This window comes from Erinaceus europaeus, chromosome 10 (assembly GCF_950295315.1).
Source record: "Erinaceus europaeus chromosome 10, mEriEur2.1, whole genome shotgun sequence".
In the NCBI taxonomy this organism is placed as follows: Eukaryota; Metazoa; Chordata; class Mammalia; order Eulipotyphla; family Erinaceidae; genus Erinaceus; species Erinaceus europaeus.
In genome coordinates, this window is record NC_080171.1 from 70,761,940 (window position 1) to 70,789,073 (window position 27,134).

The 27,134-nt window shown below is 46.2% G+C and overlaps 1 protein-coding gene across 5 annotated transcripts in view; it reads right to left on the minus strand.

The window, feature by feature from the left end:
• Positions 1–8,010: 8,010 nt before the first annotated feature.
• The window catches only part of ENTREP1 (endosomal transmembrane epsin interactor 1), a 183,228-nt gene continuing 164,104 nt past the window's right edge, over positions 8,011–27,134 (minus strand). For 4 of the 5 annotated variants that reach the window (XM_060199731.1, XM_060199729.1, XM_060199730.1 and 1 more), the window contains 3 exons: positions 18,739–18,894; positions 15,213–15,505; positions 8,011–8,827 (listed from right to left, as the gene is read on the minus strand). In XM_060199731.1, the coding sequence (XP_060055714.1) occupies positions 8,612–8,827; positions 15,213–15,505; positions 18,739–18,894 (665 nt within the window). In that variant the 3' untranslated portion in view covers positions 8,011–8,611. The remainder of the gene's footprint in view (positions 8,828–15,212; positions 15,506–18,738; positions 18,895–27,134) is intronic. The other variant, XM_060199728.1, reaches the window with a different exon arrangement.

The following is a 27,134-nucleotide window of genomic DNA, read 5'->3' on the forward strand; positions in this document are numbered from 1 at the left end:
CTGTCTTTTGGGGGGTTGTTATGTTTTATCACTTTAAATATTAACCTAAAGCATGCTTCATAAACATCAGCAACTGTACAATGATAAAGCTAGAGGACCTAGCCAACTTCTTTGACCCACAAGACCTAAAGAGTCATTTTTTAGCCAAGAAGGCAGAGCTCACTGAGAAAACTCTGGCACTGCTGTTTTATGTCCTACCGTTCAATATAAAGAGAGAAAAGGTGTACCTTACTGTCAGATTGTTTTATCACTGAACTATCAATATCCATCTGTAATGTAAACCTTGACATTCCACCAGATGTTACAGTTTGTGAAATAACATGGGTCTCTTTGCAAAGGTCACCAATTGGTTGGAGAAACCAACTTAAGTCAGCAGCGCCACCTACTGGACATCAGTGGTTATGGCGGGAGCCGCCCCTCTGAGCCCTCCACATCCAGAGCAGAAAGTTTACTTAAGGCAGCGATCTCCAAACCCCTGCTCCTCACCTGACCAGCAGCCAGAAGGGACCGCCTAACATAAGCAAGCTTTCTGCTCCAACCAAATGGGCTCCACGGGTGCTGACCACCGGCCTCTTAGCAGCCCAGCCTGGTCTTTCCCCATTTACCTCTGTAACCTCATTCTCTCACAGTGACTGCTCGCTCACTCCATTCCAGCACAATATTCCTTTTTCCTTTTTATTTATTTTTTTTAATAGGACAGAAAGAAATGGAGAGGGGAGGGAGAAATGGAGAAAGAGACAGAGACACCTGCAGTACTTGCTTCATGCACGGTAAAACGTCCCACACCTGCAGTACTTGCTTCATGCACGGTAAAACGTCCCACACCTGCAGTACTTGCTTCATGCACGGTAAAACGTCCCCCTGCAGGGAGTTCTGTGCTCACTTAACCAGCCAACCCCTTGAGCTCTGTCACCAGAGGCCCGGTTGGGGCAGCTAACAGCTGAAATCAAACAGTTGCACTGGTACTGGGAGAGAGGATGCAGGAGTCATTTAGACCTGGCTGATGTGTTAGAGCGAAAAGTATCCTAAATCTGGTCAAGCTGGGGAATGAAAGACAAGACTTCATACAGGGGCAGGAAGCGAGGAAGAGGAGTGTCGGGAAGGAGAAAGGGAAACTGCATCAGCTTGTATCATCAGACGTGTTTCTCTTTATTTTATTTTTTTGCCTCCAGGGTGATTGCTGGGGCTCATGCCTGCACTACAATTCTATTGCTCCTATGGTGAATTTTTGTTTTTGATAGGACAGAGAAATTGAGAGGGGAAGGGAAGCTAGGGAGAGAGGGAGATACCAGCAGACTTGCTTCACCACTTGTGAAGTGACCCCACCCCCTGCAGGTGGGGAGCTAGGGACTTTAAACCGGGATCCTTGCACTTCATACTATATGGCTTAACCCAGTGTGCCACAGCCCAGCCCCCCCCTTCCCCCCATTTATTTTTCAACAAGAGAGTCAGAGAACCACTGTTCAACTTTGTTGTGTGGTGGTGCTGGGGTTCGAACCTGGGACCTCAGAGCCTCAGACATGAGACTCTTACAGAACCATCACACTGTCCCCTTAGCCCCCTCGTCAGATTTCTCAACATAAACTGCACTTGGGACTGGACTGAAAACATGTTAGCCCCACCTGCAGGAGGAAAGCTTCATGAGTGGTGAAGCAGGGCTGCAGATGTCTCTGTTTCTCTCCCTATCTTTTCCTCCCCCTCTCAATTTCTGTCACTATCCAATAATAAATAAATTTTTTAAATGAAAGAAAACAGGGGGCCAGGTAGTAGTGCAGCAGGTTAAGCACACGTGGCGTGAAGCGCAAGGACCGGCTTAAGGACCCCGGCTCCAGCCCCAGGCAGGTGGGTCGCTTCACAGGCAGTGTCTTCAGGTGTCTATCTTTCTCATCTCCTGTCTTCCCATCCTCTCTCGATTTCTTGGTCTTATCCAACAACAACAACAGCAATGGCAACAACAACAGCAACAAGGGCAACAAAATGGGGAAAATGGCCTCCAGGAGCAGTGGATTCATGGTGCAGGCATTGAGCCCCAGCAATAACCCTGGAGGCAAAAATAAATAAGTAAATAAAAATAAAAATAAAAAAATTTTAAAAAGAACACATTTCATTAGGAACATGACTACACAAAGTGGCTACCTTTCCTGTGTACATTGTTTAAAATCATACTATTATGGCTTGAGTGTTTAAAGATTTTGTCTGGGTAGATATAATCATCTTATACTCCCCCCACCTTCTGAGTTCTCCAAAGACTAGACAAGAAATAGGCATGAGCCAAACCACGGGGGGGGGGGGGTGGAGACAGGGGACAGACATTAACAAATGGTCTGTATGCCTCCCTGTATATCCAGGAAAGACCCAGAACTTTTGAATTCTGAGTTACTCACCATGTGATGCTGGACAATGTCTTTAAATAGATTAATTAATGCAGAAGGTCTGGGGGTGAAGCAAGGGGAGATTAGTTACCCAAAAGGCCCCAATAAAGCAAAGGTATAGAGACCAAAGTCCCACTCTCTCCAGACACTTCTTGAGAGCTGCCCTCATCTCAAAGGGAGTCTTAATTCTGCTTCCAGGACCCCAATGAAGTCAACCTTTTGCCAAAGACCAACTTAGAGTGGTGGGGGTAGAGCCAAATGGGGAGGTGGGGGGAGTCATATTTTGGCTCCTACATAGTTCACCACACCCAGAACAGGGAGATGATTCACACACCAGCTAAATTCATGCCCCTAGGCAAGTATATATTGTTGAGGGTTAATATTAACAATTCCAGTGAAGGCAATCAGGAGCAAAGCCCGAAGGCTGACCACACACTTGCCAGCACTTTCTGGTTTTGAATGTTTGGTTTCCAGAATACTACTATGTTTCCCAGCACATTTCTCCATCTTGTGTTCTCATGCCCTGTTTTCAGTGTTTTGTCTAATGAAGCAGAACATCAAGAATAAACATCATCTCCAAGGAGGTGGGACAGCCCAACCTCAGATCAGGAGACAGACAACTTGCAAAACAAACCAGAAACAAACAGACATGATGAAAGAAGAGCCTGAAAACACCACTGTAAGCCAGCCATAAGAATTTCTACATGGGGAGTCGGGCGGTAGTGCAGCGGGTTAAGTGCACATGGCACCAAGCGCAAGGACCGGCAGAAGGATCCCGGTTCGAGCCCCCAGCTCCCCACCTGCAGGGGAGTCGCTTCACAGGCGGTGAAGCAGGTCTGCAGGTGTCTTTCTCTCCCCCTCTTTGTCTTCCCCTCCTCGCTCCATTCTCTCTGTCCTATCCAATAACGACATCAGTAACAACAACAACTACAACAACAATTAAAAAAAGGCAACAAAAGGGAAAATAAATATTTTTTGAAATTTCCAAAATAAAAAGCATTTCTACATGGACACGGAGCTTTCTCTACTTCTTGACCATTGGTTTCTTTGTCTGTCTTCTGTCCATTCACCTCACTTACTAATCTAATTCCAATAAACTCTCTTTGCCCCCCTCGTCATACCTTATTCTTTTCATTGCCACCCAGGTTATTGCTGGGGCTCAGTGCCAGCACTAAGAATCCATTGCTTCTGGTGGCCATTTTTACCTTCTTCCTTTCTATTTGTATTTGATAGGACAGAAAGAAATTGAGAGGGAAGGGAGGAATGGAGAGTGATAGAGAGAGACACCTGGAGCACTACGTCACTTGTGAAGTTTCTCCCCCACGCCCCACAGGTGGGGAATGGGGGCTTGAATCCAGGTCCTTGCACATGATAATGCAAACACTGAACCAGCTGTGCCACTGCCTGCCCTGCCCCCTCTTCCCATGCACACACACTTTCCTTGCTGTGAACTCTTCCATAAAATCCACACCACTGGCCATTTATTTCTTTGTCCCTGGTCAACCCCCATGCTCCTGTCATTGTCCAATCCTTACCCCTGCCATACACATCATACATGTAATATAAAGTATAAGGACATATTCTGTGATATATGTATATACTTTCCAGAATATGTGTATATATATGTGTGTGTGTGTGTGTATTTTTTTTTCCCAGCTAGAGAAGCAAAGGAAAAATAAAAGCCAGTTTTCTGACTTCACCACTACCTCAGTGCCGCAATCATAAGAGACACGTCTTTGGCTGCTGAGAGGATTCTGGCTTCCTCCTGACCAGTGAGGACGGGCACCCCCAGGCTGTCCGGTGCCCCCTTTCTCTTCCATTGCTGGTGGTTTTCCCTTTCTGAGGGTGGCTGAAACCATCTCTGAGAAGAACCTTCCGGAAGGCCAGGCCTGTGCAGGCAGAGTGGGAAGTTCAGAAGTGAAGGCAGCTGGAGTGAGGAAGCTGGGAAAAAAAAAACACCCTCCTGTTGGTACCCTTCCCTAAGTCACCCAGGGATTTGGGGTTACCTCTTCCGCCCGGAAGCTGGCTCCTGCTGTGGGTCACAGATTATAGATATTTTGACCTCAAAGTCCAGCAAAACTGGTGAGAAGGTTTAGTTAATGGAACTGTGTGCGAGGTTTAGAGAGAAGGGGGCACAGTGAGGAGGGAGGCCACCAGAGAAGCTGCACTGAGACTAGGAAACAGTTGTAGTTTATTCCTGTAGTCCCGCCCACCCGTTGTGGCCCAACCCCTTGGCTGACCACAGTGGGCTCACCTGGCCAGGTGCAGGTGCATGTGGGTAGGCAGCCTCTGTCCCCCGCACTTGCTGCTCAGAGGCTCCTGAGTTCCTCACGCCGCCTGGCTACAGGTGGAGCCCATTTGCTCGTCCTCTTATAGCAACCTATGAGATTCCCCACGCCTAGGTACCAGGCTCCTTTTATTACCACCTGAAATCTAGGAAGATGAGGTAGCTAGGCCATATGCCCAGTGGAGTGAGCCCAGAGCCCAGGCCTCCTTCCCTGCAGCACTGGAGAGGGACACACACACCCATTGGTGGGCTGGGCTTCCTGGCCTCACCTGGAGACTTAGGACACAAAACCAACTAGGAAGGAGAGCGAGTGGATTGAGCTTCACGCTCTGCAGGCTCAGAGCCAGGGCATCTCCTGTGAGCAGTCTGAAGTGACATTTCTATGCAATTTCAGCTAACTCAAGACAGCAGACCAGGACACAGAGCCAGGACACTCACAGCCCCTGTGAAGGCCCCCTCCCTTCTCCAGAACCTGGCTGATTTAGAGAACTTAGTCAACTGGGTCTAATTTATTGATTTATTAGATAGATAGGTAGACAGACAGACAGACAGAGACACGGAGGCCAGAGCACTACTCAGTTCTGGCTGATTGCGGTGCTGAGCATTGAACCTGGGGCCTTAGGGCCTCAAGGCAGGGAAGTCTTTTAGCAGAACCCTGATGCTGTCTCCTCTGCCCTGGGTCTGGCTTTATTTATTTATTTATTTATTTATTTGCCTCCAGGGTTATCACTGGGGCACGGTGCCTGCACTACGAATCCACTGCTCCTAGAGGTCAATTTTCCCATTTTGTTGCCCTTGTTGCCACTGATGTTGGATAGGACAGAGAGAAATCAAGATAGGAGGGGTGACAGAGAGGGGGAGAGAAAGATAGACACCTGCAGACCTACTTCACCACTTGTGAAGCAACTCCCCTGCAGGTGGGGGAGCCAGGGGCTCGAACCAGGATCCTTACACTTCGCTACTGTCCGACCCCCGCTTCTATCTTCTCTTTTACTTCTTTCCTCTCTCTTCCAGAGCTTTAAATTCCCTGCTCTCATGATTTGAGCCCAGCAAGGAAGAGCAAACTCACCTCCACCCGCCAAACACCCTCTGCTTCAACAAAAGCACCAGCACCATCCCCCCTCTCCCTCCCCCTCTCCCTCCCCCCCCCTGCCATCTCAGGCCTCCTTATTTGCCTCAGGCATCTTTTGTACACTCCAGAGCCTGTCTGTAAATAATAAACTCTTCTTCCAAATTTACTGTTGGCTTCTGTAGGCCTTCTTGCAGTCATAACAGGAATGACAAGTGTTTGAGCTAGCCCTAATGTTGGCTCAAGAAGAGACTACTTGGGGCTGGAGAGATAGCTCAACAGACAGGGTGCACACCTGGCCATGTGCACATCAAGGCATCAGCTGCAGCTCTGATAATATCCTATCTCTCCCTCTCTAGCTGAAAACAGCAGCAGCCTGGGGGCAGTTAAGCTGTGCATACACAAGGTCAATTAAAAAAAAAAAAAGAGGATGCCTAGAGAAGAATCCCAGGGGGGGTCGGGCAGTGGCACACTGGGTTAAGCACACATAGTACAAAGCACAAGGACCTGCGCAAGGACTGAGGTTCGAGCCCCCAGATCCCCACCTGCAGGGGGGTGTCACTTCACAAGCGGTGAAGCAGGTCTGCAGGTGTCTGTCATTCTCTCCCTCTCTCTACCCTCCCCTCTCAATTTGTCTCTGTCCTATGGGGGAAAAAAAAAGGCCAGAAGTGGTGGGTTTGTAGTGCTGGCACAGAGCTCCAGTGACTGAAGGCAGAGAGAGAGAGAGGAGGAGGAGAATTCCAGGGCCCAGAGAGTGGCCCCTGAATGTCTTTATTCATAGCTGGGTTATCAGTAAGTTGAGGAGATGCCAGAATAGTGAGATAGAGGGATTGCTTCAGAAAGGAGTTCTCCCAGGAGAAGTGGACAACCCCCATACATAGCTATACTGTGATCTGTCAGGACATGTAAAGAAATAGAGCACTGGGAGTCGGGCAGTAGCGCAGTGAGTTAAGCACAAGTGGCACAAAGCACAAGGACCATCGTAAGGATCCCAGTTCAAACCCCCAGCTCCCCACCTGCAGGGGAGTAGCTTCACAGGTGGTGAAGCAGGTCTGCAGGTGTCTATCTTTCTCTCCCCTTCTCTGTCTTCCCCTCCTCTCTCCATTTCTCTCTGTCCTATCCAGCAACAATTAATCAATAATAACTACAACAATAAAACAACAAGGACAACAAAAGGGAATAAATATAAAAATATATAAATAAATATAAAACTATATAAATATAACAATATATATATATAAAGAAATACAGCACTTTCTCTCGGTGGGGAATTGAGTTCTGAGGGCCAGTGTGCGAGCTCATCATCCTGGGAAGTCCATGCAAGCCCACACAGCACACAGCTCAACTCAGAAATGTGGGCACACTTCCACTATTTTGGGAGGTGGGCGGATGAAATGGGAAATGGTTAGCAAGCCAGTGACCCCACATCTTTGTTAACAGAGAGAAATGACTTTGTGAGGTGTACCCATGTGGTAGACAGGGCTCAAACCCCAGACCGTGCACATGATAAAGTATGCTCTTTACTGGGTGCTCTTGGGCCCTTGAAATCTAAGTCAGACCTGCCACTCTCCTGAGGAAATAAATCTCTCTGTGGTATCTCACAGATGGCATAAAAACCTCTTCCCACCTCTCCCCCCATATCTGGACCGTGGCTCCAGAACTCTCTGGTTCTGGAGTCTGAACATCTGGCCTTCCCTCTCTACCTTCAATATCCAGGTCAACTCAAATGTCATTCCCTCAAAGAAGCCTTCCCTAGTCACCTCCCTCCTTTTATTTGTTGTTAAGCACTAATCCCTGGGCTGTAAACACTACACTGACTGACTGCTCATACCCACACCTGGAGCTGGTTCCCTGAAGCCATTCAGTCATGCAGCAGCTGAAGGGAAGATAGAAGTGCTACTCTCGGGCCGGGCGGTGGCACACCTGGCTGAACACACAGGTTACAGTGCGCAAAGACCTGGGTTCAAGCCCCCTGTCTCCACCTGCAGGGGGGAAGTTTCACGAATGATGACACAGGGCTGCAGGTGTCTCTCTGTCTCTCTCCTTATCACTCCCTTCCCTCTAAATTTCTGACTGTCTCTATCCAATAAATAAAGATAATAATAAAACAGAAGTGCTACTCTGCAGGAGGGGGCTGTGGGAGCCACAGTTTGGAGACTGACCTTGACAGCCTGCCCAGACCACACCACCCGACCCCCACTTCCCCCAGTTCCAGTCCCTTCGTCGTAGGGCCAGGCCTAGCCACCTCTGCATGAACAGATACCGCACACCACGCCCAGACGTACAAAGGACACCTTTTTTATTCTCTGTTCCATCTTGGTTGACTCTAGTTGTGCAAGCAGGGGGTAAAACAGGATCAGTCACTGTCCTCCTAAATTCTCTCATTACAATCTGTCACCGAAGGCGTTTCCTGCTGGGCCTACAAAGTGTGATTCGAGGGTGACCCGAAACGAGGCTGGCTGGCTGGCTGCAGAAGATGCACAGTGTCAGGGCAAATCACCCTGTTTCTTTCTGTCTGTCCCTCCCTGTCTCCCTCCTGAGCATGGAAAGGTCCCAGCAGGGGGTTATAAGTAGCCCAGGTAAAGAGGAGGTGAAGAGCAAAAGAGGAGAGCCATAAGTGTGTGGTTGAGGGCAGGAGAGACCTGCCTTCACAGCCCCCAGACCCCACAGGGGCCTGCAGGGATGCACCCACTTACCCCTCGAAGCCCTGAGTTAGCAGAAAGGGGAGTCACAAGGGGGACCAAATGCTCTCCCCCTTTTCTGAGAGGTCCCCAGAGAATATCCCCAGCTCCAGCCTAGGAAAACTCAGGGTAAGGCATAGAGTCCAACCCATGCAGTGGTCTTCTCTGGTCTGGCCCAGCTTCCTCCTTCCTGCCCCCAGGCTCACAGGACAGTCTCTCGGACGACTCCGATGAGACTGTGAGGCCGCTCGGCTTCAGCGCTCCGACCGGGCCTCCTCTGGGCTGGGCGCCGCCCGGTATGTGTGAAGGTGCTCAGGTCCCCGCAGCTCCACAGGTGCAGCAGGTCGGGCTGCCTCCTCCAGGGCGGTGAGGACAGTGTGAGTGTCCGGGGGGCACAGGTCTGCGCAGGGGCCATGATCTTTGGGAGAACACAGGGCTGGGCGTTAAGCTTCAGCTGAGGCAGTACAGACATGTACCCTTCTCTTCCATCAATTGCTCTGGCATAGGGACAAGGCTGCTTCCCTAAAGGGGCAGTCCAGACACACTCAACACAATTTCCACCTCTTTTCCAAGAGCTCCCAAGAAATTTCCCAATTTTTCTATTGTTTCAATTGTAGGCCTGCTGCACTTACTTTTTTTTTTTTTAATTGCCACCAAGGTTATCACTGAGGCTCACTCAGTGCCAGCTACAAACCCACAACTCCAGGTGGCCATATTTTTTTCTTTCTATTTGATTGGATAGAACTGAGAGAAATTGAGAGGGAAGGGGGAGACAGAGAGGGAAAGAGAGAAACACCTGTAGCACTACTTCAATACTCATGAAGCTCCCCTCACTGCAAGTGGGGGCTTGAACCCTGGTTCTTGTGCATGATGATGTGACCACTCAACTCGGCACACCACCACTCGGCCCCCTGCACTTCACATTCTTCTCATTACCTTTTTCCTCAATTTCCTGTGGTCTAAGCCAATAGTTCTTCCCTGAGTCTGCACCTGACTGAAAATAGTGGGAGGACTTGTCAAATGCATGGATTCTCGGCCCTAAACGTGCAAGCACACACACACACACACACACACACACATACACCTCACAAAACAACTCCCATATGGAAGTCTGGAATTGCTAAAACCCTGGTGAAGCACTGGTCTGGGCTAGTGATCACAGAATGAGACTGTAAAAAATGTCAGGCAGGGTCAGCAAGAAGCTTCCCCGGATAGTGTGTGTACCTGCTCGGCTGCTCACAGCCTAAGTCCAAGCCCAACCCCCACTGGGCTGGTCTTTCCCCCTTTGTCTCTATCTGTCTTTCTGTCTCTCTATATATGAAAAAGTTGGCTCAGAATACTGAAGCCCTGATGAGAAAAAAAAAAAAAAAAAGTCAACCAGGACGGAGGTAGATAGCATAATGGTTATGCAAAGAGATTGTCATGCCTGAGGCTCCTAAATCCCAGGCTCAATCCCCTGTAAACCAAAACTGAGCAGTGCTCTGGTTAAAAAAAAAAAAAAAAAGTCAACCCAAACTAATACTCCAGTTATCTGATAACCTTTCAATAAAAACAGTTAATGACATTAAAAAAAAATCAACTGATGAAGAGTCCTAAGAACGTATAGACTGACTCTCCAAAGCTAACCTTATTTTGATAAGGACTACAAAAGCTGAATAAGGGCAAGAGACTGACATACTTTAATGATGACTCTTTAGTCACTATCAGGTCACCCCATCAGCTGGGGCCCTAATCGGGGAGTCCTGGGATTCCCACACAAACACGATGAGCCTAGACCTTGAATAGATCCCCCTCTCCATTATCACTGGTCATCTCCATCAGGAACAACATACTGGACCCCTTTGTGGGTCCCCATAGGACCTTGCCCTCAATGTGGATCAACAATGATAATGTTCCATCCTCCAAAGAAGGGGGGGGGGGGTTGGATAACATACTCTATCTACCACCTGAAGAAAATGGGTCCTGAAATTGTTGCAACTTGGAATGTTCCTACTGATGACCACAGAATGCAAGTTTGGACCTACAGGGATGCAGAGGTTATATAGGCTCCTAAGCTGAATATGGGCTCCAGATCAAATCAATGGGGTTTACAGTCAACAATATTTATATACTTCTCCCATATTTGGGAGCTACTCCTTTCCCTGATCCAGCTTTCTAGCCCTTTTTCCAGCCATGACATCATCTCCCCAGACAATAACTTGGGTTCACCTGTATATCAGATGTCAGGCTCAGGCAAAAACTAATAAAGTCATGGGCCCTTTGGAATATACCTAAAATAGACCTACTAGCTATTTCCAAAACAGAGGCCCCAAGTATTTACCTGCAATATTCCAGCCTTTAGGTTCATAATTAGTCAACAATTTATATGGCTTTATATATTAATTCTTTTTTCAGATGCTACCATGATGCCAACCAGACTTCCCTGGGCAGACAACCCCACCAATGTATCCAGAGGCCTTCCCCACTAGGGAAAGAGAGACAGGCTGGGAGTATGGATTGACCTGCCAATGCCCATGTTCAGCAGGGAAGCAATTACAGAAGCCAGACCTTCCACCTTCTGTACCCCATAATGATCCTGGGTCCATTCTCCCAGATGGATAAAGAATAGGATGGGATATGGAGTTCTGGTGGTGGGAATTGTGTGGAGTTGTACTCCTCTTATCCTATGGTCTTGTCACTGTTTCCATTTTATAAATTAATTAATTAAAAAAGAATGGATGGACTGATAGATCTATTTTGAAATGTAGCACATACATAACTTTAAGTCTATCAAAAAGCATTTTACCTTGTAAAGATGACAAAAACATGAGAAACTCCTCATTCAACTAGAATTGTTTTGAGAACTGCCCAGAACACACACAATTGAAAAACTGTAATCACGTGTATGTAACCTATAAGACTGGTGCCCCTTGGTTGAAACTCAAATGTAGAACCACAGAACCACCACTGGCATGAATTACTTTTCTTTTTTTCTTTTTCTTTCCTTTTTTGCCACCAGGGTTATTGCTGGGGCTTAGTGCCTGCACTACGAATCCACTGCTCCTGGAGGCTATTTTCTTCTTCCCTTTTTTGTTGCCCTTGTTGTTTATCATTGTTGTTGCTTTTTCATTATTGTTTTGCTGTCGTTGTTGTTGAATAGGACAGAGAGAAATCAAGAGAGGCGAGGAAGACAAAGAGAGGGAGACATAGATAGACACCTATCTAAAACAACAACAAAGGCAACAAAAATGGGGAAAATGGCCTCCAGGAGCACAGGATTTACGGTGCAGGCACCAAGCCCCAGTAATAACCCTGGAGGAAAAAAAAAAGTTAATCCCCTGGAAACGGAGAGGAAGGTAGTGGTGGAGAGAGGAGGACTGAGTTCCTGGTTCATGATGGGGAAAAGAACCTAGTTGGGGGGTGACAGTGTTTTGCAGACACCTATCACAGGAAGATGAGAAGTTGTGCCTATGTGTCAATAACTGTCCTATAAATCATTATGCCCCCAAATAACATAATTAAAAAGTTAAGACCTCCAGATGGACACTAACTAGTTATTATATCTGTTCTTAAGGTCTGTCTTTCCTGATTGAGAAGAAAATCCCAGTGTGCACAGATGTTGACTACTGTGACATAAGTCAGGGCAAGTGGCTTTTCTATTGATAAAAATTAAAATGACTCTAAAAGTATTCTAACAATAATGAAAAATGTGCAGATTTGGGTAGATTTAGAAATAAAAACTCCTTTTATCTTGGCTTGTTCCTGCCTCATGTTGTCAAAGGAAGGTGTGACATCATGATACTTCATCACTACATACAGTCCTGGAAGGTTCTAGCAGATGGCCTAGAATCCATTGTTACAGTCCTTATACCTGAACTTCTCTCCAGTCTGGACACAAAGGCCTAGTAGTGTTTGCTGTTTGTAGTAACAGCATTTGTTGAGTTGTAAGTGCTAGTTTTTTCCCCCAGAGCAATTTTCTAGTAAGCAATATCTTTTGTTTTTGTTTTAATTGCCACTAGGGTTTTATCTCTGGGGCGCAGTGCCAGCACTACAACTCCACTGCTGCTGTGGGCCACTTTTTCTTTTTCTTTTCTCTTTCTTTTCTCTTCTTTCTTTTTTTAAATTAGGACAGAGAGAAATTGAGAAGAGAGAGGAAAGAGTAACACCTGCAGACAAGCTTCACCTGTCATGAAGTATCCCCCTTACAGCTGGGGAGCGGGGTCTCAAACCTGAGTCTTTGCACATGGTAATGTGTGCATTCAATGAATGCTTAGCCCCCAGCAATTTTCTAGTGAGCAAGACTTTGCAGAAGATCCAGGTCAATCAAGTGGCAGGTGCCTCACCAAAGTCAGGCAGCCTTTGAGAAGTGGTTCCAGCAATTACTCCTGTTTGTTGGCCTCTTGGGGACAGAGAGCAAAGGAATCAGGGAAAGATATCCAACATAGATGAGGAATATAACTGTCTCCCCTACACAGTCCGCTAACTGGAACCTAGCCCAATCCCTCTGGCTGACCACTGATATAGAAAGCAGAGAACAAGAGGGTCCACAGTTTATGTATCTCTTCACACAAGTAACCAGATCATTCTTCTACTCCCTCGTGTGCCCTGAAGACTGGCAGAGAATCTGTCTTCTGTAAAGAGAAGCCAGCTCGCAGAAATGGGAAAAGAGTGACAAAGGAATTTTTTCCATCTGCCTTCAAAACTTTCCTAGGGTGAAGGCAGGTCAGTGGGTAGAGTGGTACTTGTGAGAGTGAGGTCTCCTTGAGTTGTCTCACGTTTTGTTTCACAGTGATGCTCTGGTTCTCTTTCTCCTCTCTGTCATTAATAAATAAATATTTTTAAAGAGAATTTTTTTATTTATTTGATAGATAACACAGAGAAATCAAGAGGAGACAGAGAGAGAGAGAGACACCTGAAGCCCTGCTTCGTCACTTGCAAAGCTTCTTCTCTGCAGGTGGGGACTGAGGGACTTGAACCTGGCACCTTGTGCACTGTATGTAACATGTGTACTCAACCAGGTGCACCACTAACCAGGCCCAATAAATAAATCTTTATAAGAAGCTTTCCAAGGACCCTTGAGAATCAGCCTGGTTCAACTTAAAAAGTATTCATTGGGCACTTAATGCTCAAGGGCAAAACCCAAAGACAAAGCTAAGCCATCACTGAATAACCACCTCCACATACTGGAAGCAATGGAGCAAGGGCCTAAAAAGGCCTTTAAAAAAATTGGCTAATTCAAACTGGTCCAGTCCCAGTTCTTATCAAAGGAAAACCCAGCCAGAGATATGGTGAAGAGACTGCCTAGCCTGGCTTTCGCTTATTAGAAACCTGACACCCAGAGGGGTAATGTCATCTGCTCTCAATTCTAGCCTCAATGTAGTCATGACCATCTCTCTAAGGAAAAGGTGTTTCTTCCTTTAAGTTGTATCACTTATCCACCTTCTCTCTAAGGAAAAGGCATTTCTTCCTTTAAGTTGTTATCACTTATGTACCTTGCCAAATACCTCAGGGGAAGGTTCTATGATCCTTAACAATATTATAATTCACATGTTGGGGGGGTCTGGAAGCAGCTCACCCAGTGGAAAGTATACTTTACCATGTGTGAGGACATGGATTTGAACCCCTGGCACCACAAAAGAGGACTAAACACCACTTCTATGGTTTTTCTCATTCTTTCTCTTTCCTTCTTTTGGTCTCTATCTTAAAATAAATAAATAAATAAATAAATAAATAAATAAATAAATAAAATAAGTAAATAAATGAATAAATAAATCTACCAGAGCAATGAAATCAAAACCCAGCACTGAAGCCCTGACAAGCCAAATGAAATAAAATCCATGGGGGCCATGTGGTGGCACACCCAGTTGAGTGCACATGTTATAGTGCACAAGGTTTAAGTCCCTACTCCTTGCCTGCAGAACAAAAGCTTCATGAGTGGTGGAGCTGGGCTACAGGTATCTCTCTTTTTCTCCCCCTATATCGCCCCTTTTCTTCTCAATTTCTCTCTGTCTCACCGAATTAAAAAAAAAGAAAAAGAAAAGGAAAATTCATACGTATCTATCATAGTCAAAGGGCTGAAAAAACATGCTGCATCCGAGGAAATTTCAATGTAGGAAGTCACATGTTGACAGTATTCTGCACTTCTATTGTCCCTTTGCAAGCTTTTCCCAAGCATGTTTTCATATCCCTGAAAAAAATCATTTCTCCTCCCTTGGATCAACAATGCTGTGGAAGATTCACCACACTTAAAAAGAGAGAGTCCCAGCTTCCTCTCTCCCACTCCCCAGACCTCCACACCCCATTTCCCTTGAAGCAGTAGCCAAGAATTTCCTGTGCCTTGGACAGGAAACAGAGAGGTGGCTTCAGCTGTTCTAGAAAAAGAATTATTGGGTCTGGGTGATGGCACAGCTGGTAGAGCAACATGTTATAGTGCACACGGACCTGGTTTCTTTCTTTTTAAAAAAAAATTTCTTTTTTTATTATTTATTTATTTCCCCTTTTGTTCCCCTTGTTGTTTTAAGGACCTGGTTTCAAACCTCCACCTGCAGGGGAAAAGCTTCACAAGTGAAGCTTCGCAAGCGGTGAAACAGGTCCGCAGGTGTCTCTCTTTCTCTTTCCCTCTCTATCTCCCCCTCCCCTCTCAATTTCTCTCTGTCCTATCTAATAAAAAAAAAATAAGGGAGAATTAAAGGGGAAATGGCCACTGGGAACAGTGGATTGAATTATAGTACAGAGACTGAGCCTCAGTGATAACACAGGAAGAAGAAGAAAAAAAAAGAGAAAAGAATTATCTAGTTTATGCTGAATATGAACCATAGAACTACCTGCTCTAGGAAACTGGCACTTGTAATGGCCTCCTCCATGTGCTCCTCATCTGACTTGAGAACAGACTTGATGTTTTCAACAAGTTCATGGATGTCCGGGGTCATGCTGCAGGATGACTGCTCCAGGAATCTGGCCACCAGCAGCTTGGTGTCTATGTAGGATCTGTAATCGATTAGTGACCTTGGTCTGCACCTTGAAGCTCTGGCTCGAAGGCCTCTCCTCAAGGTCACCGTAGCCATGTGCAGTCTTCCCTCAGTCTGGGTGGCAGCTTCACAGCTGAGCACGGGAGCTGCTGTGGGCAGAGACAAACACCATGCACAGTTGGCCAAGCGCTAGTGAGCACTCACCTGAGCCTGAGCTAGTGTGGGCCACAAGACTCAGTGTGGAGAGCATGAAACACATGCCGGGAGCATCTGGCTTCTCATCTTGCAAAAGGAAGGGAAAATGAAATGGTCTTATTCCCTGGAGTCTAGCTCCAGTAGGACTTTACTGTGTCCCATAAAACATAGGTGATGGAGAAGAGCATCCTGAATGCAGATGACAAGGAAGCAACGGTTTTATGGGGACATGCATATGAGGACAGATGAGACAAGCATGGCTGACTGTGAAAGAATGTTCCAAGGCAGGAGGATGAAGAGACCAGTTAAAGAGAGGAGCTGAAACAAACAGACAAGGCTCCATTCACGTGGACCGTACCTTGGTCCCCAGCATCCTTAAGCACACTGCACAGACTCAGATAATCGATGCTCAGGCCAAGGTGGGGAGGGAGCTCTCAAATTGACTACTACAGTGAGGAAAAAAAAAAAATCTAGGTGCAGAGAAGTTATGCGTCAATCTTGAAGCTAAAGGAGGCCAGAAATAAGCTACTAGGGACTTGAATTTTCACAACTACCTACATCCTTCCTCAAGGTTCGAAGGGCCGGCAGAATATTCTTGGACAATCAGATGAGTGAAGCCAGCAGCCATCTGCCCACAGCACTGGAGGGTTCTACAGAGGCCTAGGAAGTAGGAACTCAGATGCTCAAGGATGAGAGAAGACGGGGCAAGAAGGACAGGTGAAGGGAGGAAAACACTGCTCTTCCTTGGAGAAAAGCAGACCTGAGGAACTCTAATCAGGGGCAAGTGGCTGTGCTCCCAGGCTGCCACTGGCAAGTCACAGAGCTGGAGTCTTCTAGAACATTCATGGGTGGGGACAGTCAGAGCCTACACTCAGTCATTGGACAGCAAGCTGGGCCCCTGCAAATGAGGGCTCCACCAGGTCCGTGCGTGGTCCTCACACCGTGGCATTACAGAGCGGGAGGGCTTCTGCAGAGACTGGGCCACGCTGTGTAGACAACTGCATTCCTGGTGAAGCTGGCCAGGGGCTGGTTAAGTCCTCAACTCGCCAGGGAGGGCAGAGGATGCCTGAGGTGAAGACAGATCTGGGGGTTTGAGGGGCTATGCAGTCCCTGCTTCTGGCCGCACACTCAATCCCAGGCAAGGACTCCCCCTTCAGAAGCTGCTGCACAGACAAGAGGGGTGTTCTCTCTGGCTCCCACAGTCAGTCCAGAGCTGCAGCAGAGACATAGGTATCAGAAGGGCAGAGCCAAGACTGCAAAGGGTGCCATGAGGGCAGGAGAGGGCAAGGTAAGGGAGTGTGCAGAACCATATTTCTAGGGGCCAGGACCTTGGTGGCACAAGTCCCCATTCCAGCTTGGTTCCAGCCCCCATTCCCTACCTGCAAGGGTGGGGGCAGTTCTCAAGTGGCAAAGCAACTACCGCAGGTGTCTCTCTGTCTCTCTCCTATCTTCCTTCCCCTGCCCAATTTCTCTCTGTTTTGTCAAATAAAGAGAATAAAGTGGCCACTGGGAGCAATGGATTCATGTGTAGTAACCAAGCCTGAGTGTTAACCCTGGTGGCAATAAAAAAAAAAAAAAAAAAGTATTTGCACAGAGCTGAAGAACGCAGATGCCACATGTCACCAGAAGGCAAGTGAACTTGTGGGATTGCAGATTACTCTCATTTTCTCCTAAGTTCCTTTATTTTAGTTTACAATTTTCTGTGATGATATGGAGATTTTCTGACAGCCATATATTGAGGGGGAAAAAAGACTCAATGTCATTTTATATTCAAAAAATAAAAAAAATAAAAACCAACAACAAACAAACAAAGGGGAGGCCAGGTGGTGGCAACCTGGCTGAGTACACACATTACAATGTGTAAGGACCCGGGTTCCCCTGTCCCCACCTGCAGGGGGAAAGTTTCACAGGTGCTAAAGCAGGGCTGCAGCTGTGTCTCTGTCTCTCTCCCTCTCTATCTCCCCTTCCCTCTAGATTTCTGGTTGTCTCTATACAATAAATAAAGATAATAAAAATTTTTTAAAAACTAGGTTGTTCAAAAAACAGCTATATACAAAGTCTAAACAAGAAAGGGGGAGGGTTGGGTGGTGGTGCATTGGGTTGAGTGCACACGTTAGCATGGGTTCAAGCCCCAGTCCTCACCAGTAGGGGGAAGCTTCAGAAGTGATGAAGCAGAGCTGCAGGTGTCTCTCTCCCTCCCTACCTCCCCCTTATCTCTCAACTTCTCTGTCTCTATCCAATAAATAAATACACAAAGCTTAAAAAACAAGGAAGGGGAAAGATGGAGTAGGTGAGCTTCACTGCTCCCAAAGTTAAAACAAGGTCAGATGTAAACAATCAACTTCTACATAGTAAAAAGAACTAACATTAATTTAAAAACTAACACCCCTTTAATAATAATAAACCCCTTTAATAACTTAATGCTAGTCCTATAAGAAAGTGTCTAGTCATACATGACTGTGAGCATCTGAGTCACACACAATTAGATCTGCATTGTTTTCTTCATGTTGTACCCAGCCCACTATCATATGCAACCAAGTGCTTTTATCGTGAACCTTTTTTTTTTTAATTTGTTCTTTTGACCAGAGCACTACTCAGCTCTGGTTTCTGGTGGTGCTGGAGATTAAACCTGGAACCTCTTAGTCTCAAGAATGAAAAATCTATAGCATAAACTGCTGTGCTATCTCCCTGGCTCCTGCAACCAAATGCTCTTGATGATGATGGCTGAAAGTAACAATCCCCACCAGTCATTTCTTTGTTTTTTTGCCACCAGGGTTACTGCTGGGGCTTGGTGCCAGCATCATGAATCCAGGGCTCCCAGTGGCCCTTTTTTCCCTTTTCTTTCAATTTTATTTGATAGGACAGAGAGAAACTGACAGAGGAGTGGGAGATAGAAAGGGAGAGAGAGAGAGAGACCTACGGTCCTACTTCACTGCTATGAACTGTCTCCAGTGCAGGGTCCTTGTGTGTGGTAACATGTGCATTCAACCACATGTACCACCACCACCCCCCAGTCTCAAAGGATGTGTTGGGTATATACTCTGAGTAAGTATACAGAATATCTAGTTTTCCCAGGCCTCTTAACCGCCTCAAGAAATCTCTTGAGCGCAGGTGCTGGAGTCACCTTGTAGGTGACACTCCTAAGCAAACAAGCACAGGCTACAGAGAGCCCAGGGAGTGTCATTACCTCTCTCCATGGAATGATGGAGCATGGGGTCACTCTTTGATCTTGTCCTCAGGGGCTGATGGGCTCTGCTGTTTCTCTCTGGACATAGCTGGCTTGAGCTGGGAGCTGCTGTGGGTGAGCTCTCCACTGGCGCATTTGGACTGTCTCCAACTGATGCTGTGGAGAGGAAAAAGAAATTATTTCACCGGTTGCAGCCTTTAAACATTGCACAGGAAACACCTGGGAACCCTAACCTGCCAGGGTAAGGTGACCACGGTTAACAGTTTTTACTGAGCCCGTGAGTATTTGTGTCTCAGATGATGGGAAATGCTAGTCTCAAATCCCCCCCAATTCACACCTAAAGCAAATAAAAAACTTCATATCTGAGAGCCATGCGAGAGCATCGGCTTTCTCTAAAGGTGCTTATAATCTTCCCAGGGAAACCTTTTGGTGCAGCACTGAAAGCCCCTAGCTTTTTTTTTTTTAATCTGTTTTACTTTAATGAGAGGGAGAGATACAGCTAGATAGATAAATAGAAAGAATGACCAATCAACTGACCAGAGCACTGCTCAACCCTGGTGGTGCTAGGTATTGAACCTGGGACTTTGGTGCCTCAGGCATGAAAGACTTTTTGCATCACCATTACACAGTCTCCCCAGCCTACTCCTAGCCATTTTATACCTCCTAACAACCCAGGTTTAACTTGGCCCTCACAGGGAACATCGCCTAGGTGAGGCAGCTGGCCTGTGACCCGCAGAACAAAGTGCAGGTAGAGAAGATTTCTGCAGGCCTAGCTGAGAAACTTCCAAAAAGCAAAGTCAAAGGGCTGGGCCGGAGGGAGCCAAGATAGTATACTTGCTTTGCCATGAACACAACTCAGGTTTGAGCCTGCTCCAATACACTGAAAAAAAACATTTGCCCTGTGGTGTCTTTCCCTCTCCCTCTATCTGAAAAAACCAAAAGTGGTGAAATACTAGCAAAGAACGAGAAGAGGAGAAGAAGGGGGAGGGAGGGAGAAGGAGGCCAGGGGGAAGTGGAAGAGAGAAAGGGAAAGAAACTCATTCTGGAATAGATATCTTGTAGTAAGAAAAATAAAATTACATTGTGAACTTGAGTTCTGGTTTGTGGATTTTTTTTTTTTAAGAAACAGAAGATTTAAAAACATCCTTGGAAAACAGAGCATTGCTGAAAAACTCTACTTGAGATGGGAAGTGAACAGAACAAAGCCTATGCTGGGCCACTGGAAAATGACCTCTACCAAAAATAGCTAAAAGTTGATCCATTATTTAGTGCCGCCTGCAGTTTTGTCCTAGTGGACAATTCTTCCAGCCATTTAAAACCTCTCCAAAGAGAGAATGCTGTCACAATGTTCCTTTGAGTTGTGAGGATAAATGTAAGCTGACTCTAGTCTTGAATGTGGTACTGAAAATCAGAAGTCACTCCCAGCTCAGGTAGTGTGACCTGGGCATCAGATGCTAAATGACATTGCAATCTCATAGCAAATCACCCTGAAATAAATAGGACCTTTTCTTCTTTCAAAAGCACTCATCTCATTTTCCAGGAGACAGAAAAATCTTAGATTGGAAAATATAAGTTTTGTTGTTGCGGCGATCTGGTGTCGGGCTGCACCACAGAGAAGAGAGCGGACATCCAGAGCAAAGGGGTACACAAATCTTTATAATAGGATGGGGGGGAGGTTTGGTTCAGACCACGTGGAGCCAGCCGGCAATGGCCGACCACGGGGGGAGAGCAGGGAGCGAGAACTCAGAGAGGGAGAGCCGAGAGCCCAGAGAGAGGGGGGAGGGGTGAGGGGGCTTTTTATTGGATGACAACCAGGGGTGACGTGTAGGGCCAGGATTGGTTGAAAGGGGGCACTCTAGGATTTAGCGGGGCATAGAAAAACCTGGGGGCAGAGACTGCATCAGAATAAGTCCTCAGCAACATCTCCTCCTATCCCTTTATATCTAAATGGACACAGTAAAGAAAAATGGAATGGAGCAGGCTTAAATGTTTTAGAGGAATGCCATGCTCAGGTGGGAAGATGTAGGACTTTCTGTGGAGGAGGGAAGGCTTAAATGGCTGCCAACCTTGTGAGATTTATGCATCCTCCTGTGCTCAACCCCTCTTTAGAGAGAGAGACTTACCTAGAGAGACTCATCTCATAGGTTTAAGCGCAGCCTGCTCAACCATCTCTTCACAATATCTCTACATCTTTTCTATCTTTCTACCTAGTAATAGCATAAGATGTACAAAGTCTATAAAAGACTATCATGGGGCAGAAACCTTTTGGGCATAAGCCTAAATGATATAACAAAATAGGAAGAGACAAGTAGGGGAGAAATAAAAGCCAGTGTGGTGTGAAGGGAAGGATTAGTGTGTAAAGGAGCATTCCCTGTTTGGGTGGGGAAAGGGGCAAGGGTACATAATGAGGGGGAGGCGGGAGGCATGACCCACCAAACAGAGGGGCTATTTGGCATTGTATAGTCCTCAAGGCAACAGTCTGTAAAGTCTATGAATTACTCAGGATCAGTCTATGAAAAACCAGCAACGTGAAGGGAAGAAAGCTGCTGTAAAATTATCTAAAGTGTCCAAAGGGTATACCAGCAAGTCCAATAAAAGTCTCAGTCCAAAGTAGGTGACTAGGGGGAGAAATGGCAGGGGATGAAATGCTGCATGAGGAAGGTCAGCCTCTGGAATTCTGCTTTTCTGTGGAGAGTGAGCTGGAACCGCCAAAATGTGACAGGTCAAAGCAGAAGCAGGAACGGCAGACAGGCAGTAAAAAAAGTTCTGTCCTTGGAGTCTGTGAATCAGGTTCTTCAGATCGCGTCAGGTGACATCTAGGGTTTCGGGGGGTTTGCCACTGTAGTCATGCCATCTAGTGGGTGATGTCAGGGTGTGCAGGGGTCCAGATGTTTTTTTTTCTGGGATTCCTGTGGAAGAAACACAAACAATCTGCTTCTCGTGGTTAGCAGGGCATCTGATTTGAATGCTTTATAGAAAAAGAGGTTTGGTGCCTTGACCAACTGAGTATTGGGGGATGTATCTTTCCTATTCATTTATGATTATATTTTATATTATTTGTCATGGTAGTCAGCCATTATCTGGAAGGTCCTGGGTGATTCATGGGGAAAAAGAACTTATCTTTTAACAAAGACTCTAAGGTGTAGGGAAGCGGGAACTATCTTATCCCTTCTCCCGCGCCATCGGACCAAATCCACACATTCCCGGTAAACTTGGCCCCTTCTAAACAAAACCCTCAGCCGTGGCAGCCATATTCCTCTAAAAAACTTGGAACGCTCAGACAAGCAGTCAGGGAGGACGGGATGCACTCACCATGGACCAAGTCCGTCTTGAGAAGCTTTTACCAACATTTAAATACACCACAAGACTGGAAAGAACTGGCTCGTGCTGCACTCCCAGACCCACTCTATCTTCAGTGGCAGGCATGTTTCTGCGATGAGTGCTCTAGGCAATCGCAGGAAAATAGTAACAAACAGGTAGAATGGAATTCTGATGCTTTGTTTGGAGCAGGAGCTTATGAATCTGGAGCTCAGCAGGCAGAAGCCAGGTTTCCAACCGGTTACTTTGAACAGGTACGCATCTGTGCAACACAAGCATGGGAAAGGTTGACCACACCTGATGTAGATCCATCAGCTCCCATTAACTCTTTTCACCAAGGCTCTGATGAGTCATTGGCGAGCTTCATCTCAAGGGTGAAGAGAAGCTTAGAGAGAAAGGTTTATAATCCTGACGTCCGCAAACTACTCCTGCGCTCTATTGTCTGGGAAGGCATGACACCACAATTCCGTCAGGTATGCCTTAATCTTAAACACCTACACCCAGATAATTGGATTCTAGCGACACAGGAACTTACATCAGGCAATTATGGGACACCCGCTATGACGCAGGTCTATGCAGTTGCCCCACGTAAGCAAAACGGGGCCTGCTTTCAGTGCGGTCGCCAAGGACATTGGCGTAACCAATGTCCTGATAAGTTGCAACCACGCCTCCAGTCAGGGAAACCACGCCTCCAGCCAGAGCAACCCCGCTTTCAGTCAGGGAGCCAGAGACCACGTACTGTTTGTCCAAAATGTCGTAAGGGGTTTCATTGGAAGAGAGATTGTCGGTCCCAATTTCATAAAGATGGTTCGCCCCTGAATGGTACAAATTCGGGGCCTGAGATTTTGTGGACCACTCCTGTTTTAGAACAAGGTCACCCTTCTATGACAGTAAAGATTGGCAATATTCCTTTTAAATTTTTGATTGACACGGGGGCAGCAAAGACGATTTTAAGGCAAGAAGAGGTTCCCCAAGATTGGGAACTCATCCCTGGACCCAGTTTACATGGAATAGGAGGGATGACGAGAGCATTTTGCACACGAGACTCGCTTATGTTGGAAGACCCAGAAGGTTCTACCGGACACTTCCGCCCTTTGGTAGCTAATATTAGCACCAACTTACTGGGCAGGGATCTTCTGGAATGTCTTGATGTTAGGATATCCACAGACGCCTCTGCAGAGCGTAAAACTCATTCCCGCGATACCAGGTCTATTCAGCACCCCCAATACTAAATGCCACTGTTCGTAGCCAAACACCCCGCTTAAGCTGGCTTTCTAATGAGCCTGTCTGGGTGGAACAGTGACCTTTACCTAGGGATAAGCTAAAAATTTTAAAAGAGCTCGTCCGAGAGTAGTTGTCCTTGGGACACATTCGTCATTCTCAAAGCCCATGGAATACTCCTGTCTTTGTGATTAAAAAGCGCTCGGGAAAATGGCGCCTCCTTCAAGATCTCCGTGCAGTAAATAAAACCATGCAGGTCTGGGGCTCCCCCCAAAGGGGTTTGCCTCTTGCTTCTGCAATTCCCACGGGAATTCCAATCATAGCTATTGATATACAAGATTGTTTTTTCTCTATCCCCTTGCATCCGCGAGATTGTAAACGTTTTGCCTTCTCTGTTCCGTCTATTAATAATGCCAGCCCCGCTGATAGATTTGAATGGGTGGTGCTGCCCCAGGGTATGGCCAATAGTCCTACGATTTGTCAGGAGGCTGTTAAATCTGCCCTTGTCCCATATATTCATAAGGGCCTTAATATTTTTCATTATACAGATGATATTTTAACATGGGGAAAATCAGATACAGATCTCTATGCCTTACGTGATTTTCTCATTCCTGCATTAAAGAAAAGCGGCCTTAATGTAGCCCCTGAGAAGATACAGCTAATCCCTCCAATATCCTTCCTAGGTTCAGAGATTTCTCACACAAATTCGTCCCTTAAAACCTAATGTTACCTTCCCTTCTAACCTTACTCTTGCTTCTTTACAAAGTTTTCTAGGAAATTTAAATTGGCTTAGGCAGTATCTCTATCTGCCCACAAGCTGCCTCCAACCACTGTTTGACCTGTTGAAAGGAAACAAACAGCCCTCTTCAAAACGTAAGTTAACTCCTGAGGCCTCCTTGGCACTGGAAAGGGTTAACCAGGCCCTCCAGGACATGCACCTTGTTCGATTCTCCCCCTCCTCTCCGGTAAACCTTCTAATCTTCAACTCCACCCCCACAGTAGTAGGGGCACTGTGGCAAGACCATGGGGTTCTCGAATGGCTTCACACACCAGTAGGAGGAGCTCCAAGACTCCTCACTGAGATAGATGCGTTAGCATTCATGGTTCACCAAGGGAGAAATAGGTCTGTGCAGGTCTTAGGGAAAGAACCGGATTTAATCATTCTGCCCTTTTCTCTCACAGATACAGAGTGGCTTATACGCCATCATTCCCGCTTTGCCATAAGCTTCGTGGGGTTTCCAGGACAAATAGATAACCATTTTCCTTCTAATAAATTGATAGCTTCTTTACCTCTTCTGCCTCTTCTAGCACCTAAACTTTTCTCTTGGGATCCCATTCCCTCTGCTCCTACAATCTTTACTGATGGCGGAAAAAGGGGAGCTGTTGCCCTTATATATTACCCAGACAAACAATCTCCTAAACCTCTCTTTACTGAGCTTCCTGATAATTCCCCTCAGTACAAAGAACTTTATGCTGTTTTTCTTGCACTAAAAGCTGTACCAGAATCCTTCAACCTTTTTTCTGACACTGTGTATACTGTTAACTTACTTCCATGGCTTGCTCGTTCGTATGTGAAAATTGATGACAACCCACTTTCCCCTCTCTTGATTAAAATCGCCTCTATGCTCTGTTCTCGAACCCAACCACTGTATATTCAACACCTTCGTTCCCACAGCCCTCTTCCTGGTTCCCTGTCTGAAGGGAATGCCGCAGTTGACCGCCTTGCCTCCACAGGAACTTTCCCAGTCTCTGTCTCTGATCCTGCTAATTTTCACTCTCTAACCCATGTTAATCTTAAAGGCCTTCAAGCTCGATTCCCTGATGTTCCTGTATCACAGTTAAAACATATCCTCGCTACATGCTCTTCTTGTGCAAGTCTCATAAAGACACCTGCTATCCAGACCCTTGGGGTTAACCCCCGAGGTTTAAAAGCTAATGCTAGTTGGCAAATTGACGTCACCCACATACCAAACTTTGGCAAACAAAAATATGTGTTTGTCTCAATTGATACCTTTTCTAAATTTATGTGGGCTACAGCTCAGACAGGAGAAAGTGCTAAAAAGCTTGTAAGCCATATGCTCTCTTGTTTTGCCGTTATGGGGGTCCCATTATTTTTGAAAACAAACAATGCACCTATGTTTACAAGCAAACAATTTAAAGATTTTTGTTCCCTCTGGAATATTACTCATACCACGGGCATTCCCTACAATCCACAGGGACAAGGCATTGTCGAGAGGGCCCATCAAACTCTGAAGGCTCAACTAAATAAAGATAAAGGAGGAACATATCCCCCAAATATCCAGCTAGCAAAAGCCTTAACTACGTTAAATCTCTTTAATATTTACAATAACTCAGCCTTACCCCCTATTATTCTTCACTGGCAAACACCATCTACCCTCCCATCTATTAAGGTCAAATGGAGAGACCCACTCAATAAAGTTTGGAAAGGGCCTGATCCATTATTGACCATGGGAAGGGGTTTCGCATGCATTTTCCCTCAAAATTTCTCTAAACCTGTCTGGGTTCCTGCCCGCCATGTCCGACAATACCCGCAGGATGGCGCTGTCATTCCTGAAGAACAAGAAATACTACAAGAGGACCAGATGCAGGATACATCCCAGGATCCATAATATGGCATGGCAGAACCTACAAAAGTTGGCTCACAGAGCCCTCTCTCCTACCCCTTCCCTGAATGTCTTATGTTATGAATGGCCAGTTGTGTTTTGTGAGTGAGTGTGCTGAATGACCAAAAATTTTTGTATGACCCATCTGCTCAGAAGTACTCTAAATGTTAAAACCATTGTTACTAACATGTATTAACTCTCTAAGTAACCTGAGTCTGCTTATAGTCCAAAGTCAATTATAGTAAACCTCTAACTTGTTACAAGTTTTATTGTTTTTCACAAGTAAGTGATTACAGCTATCAAGCCTTCATATGAGGAATCATCTGTTCATATGGTAAGGTATTAAACTGTAAGAAGTTCCTCCATATCCAACCTATGTGAATTAGCAACATTCACATATTCTTGTAAACTTAACTGGTGTATCTTGTCTTGCCACCATAGGCCTGCCTTTGTCAGCCAACAATTTAAAGATGTTTCTCTTTATAACATCACCCATGCCACGGACATCCTTTACTACCCCCAAAGACAAATGGCTGTTCCCCTGGACATCACATTCACTGACTGCTTCCCTTAGACTTGAGATATGATCCTACCTCTTCATATCAATGGATACATTCCCCCTTCCTTACCTGTATACCCTTAGTTGTGGGACCCTAGCTTGTTTTACTTCTTCTGCTCACAATAGGTCCTATAATTCTTTTTTTCAACATTTTAAATTTATTTATTAATGAGAAAGAGAGAAAGAACCAGACTCACTCTGGTACATGTGCTGCCAGGGATTGAACTCAGGACCTCATGCCTAAGAGTCCAAGGCTTTAGTCACTGCATCACCTCCTGGACCACAGTCCTATAATTCTTAACAAGCTCATGGCCTTTTGCGGCAACAGATGCCATAAAGATGCAACCTACACAAAGTCACTATCATAGGCTGGACATGACAGAATATTGAGTTGCTGTGGAGGATTTGCCCCCCTCCATCAGAACGTCCACCATGTAGAGGGCTGGCTAGCCAATGACGGGTAAGAGGAAACTAGTGCTATCCAGTCAACCTAAGACAGGGCATCTGGTACTACTGGGCAAAAATGACCAGGTGTTCCAATGACGGGTAAGACGGAAGGCTGATCCCCAACCTAAGACAGGCACAGTCCACCCTGCCACAAAACAAAGTCCGCCAAACATCAAAACATGATATAAGACAGGGGGACATGTGGGGAGCCACATGTGCCCTCAAGG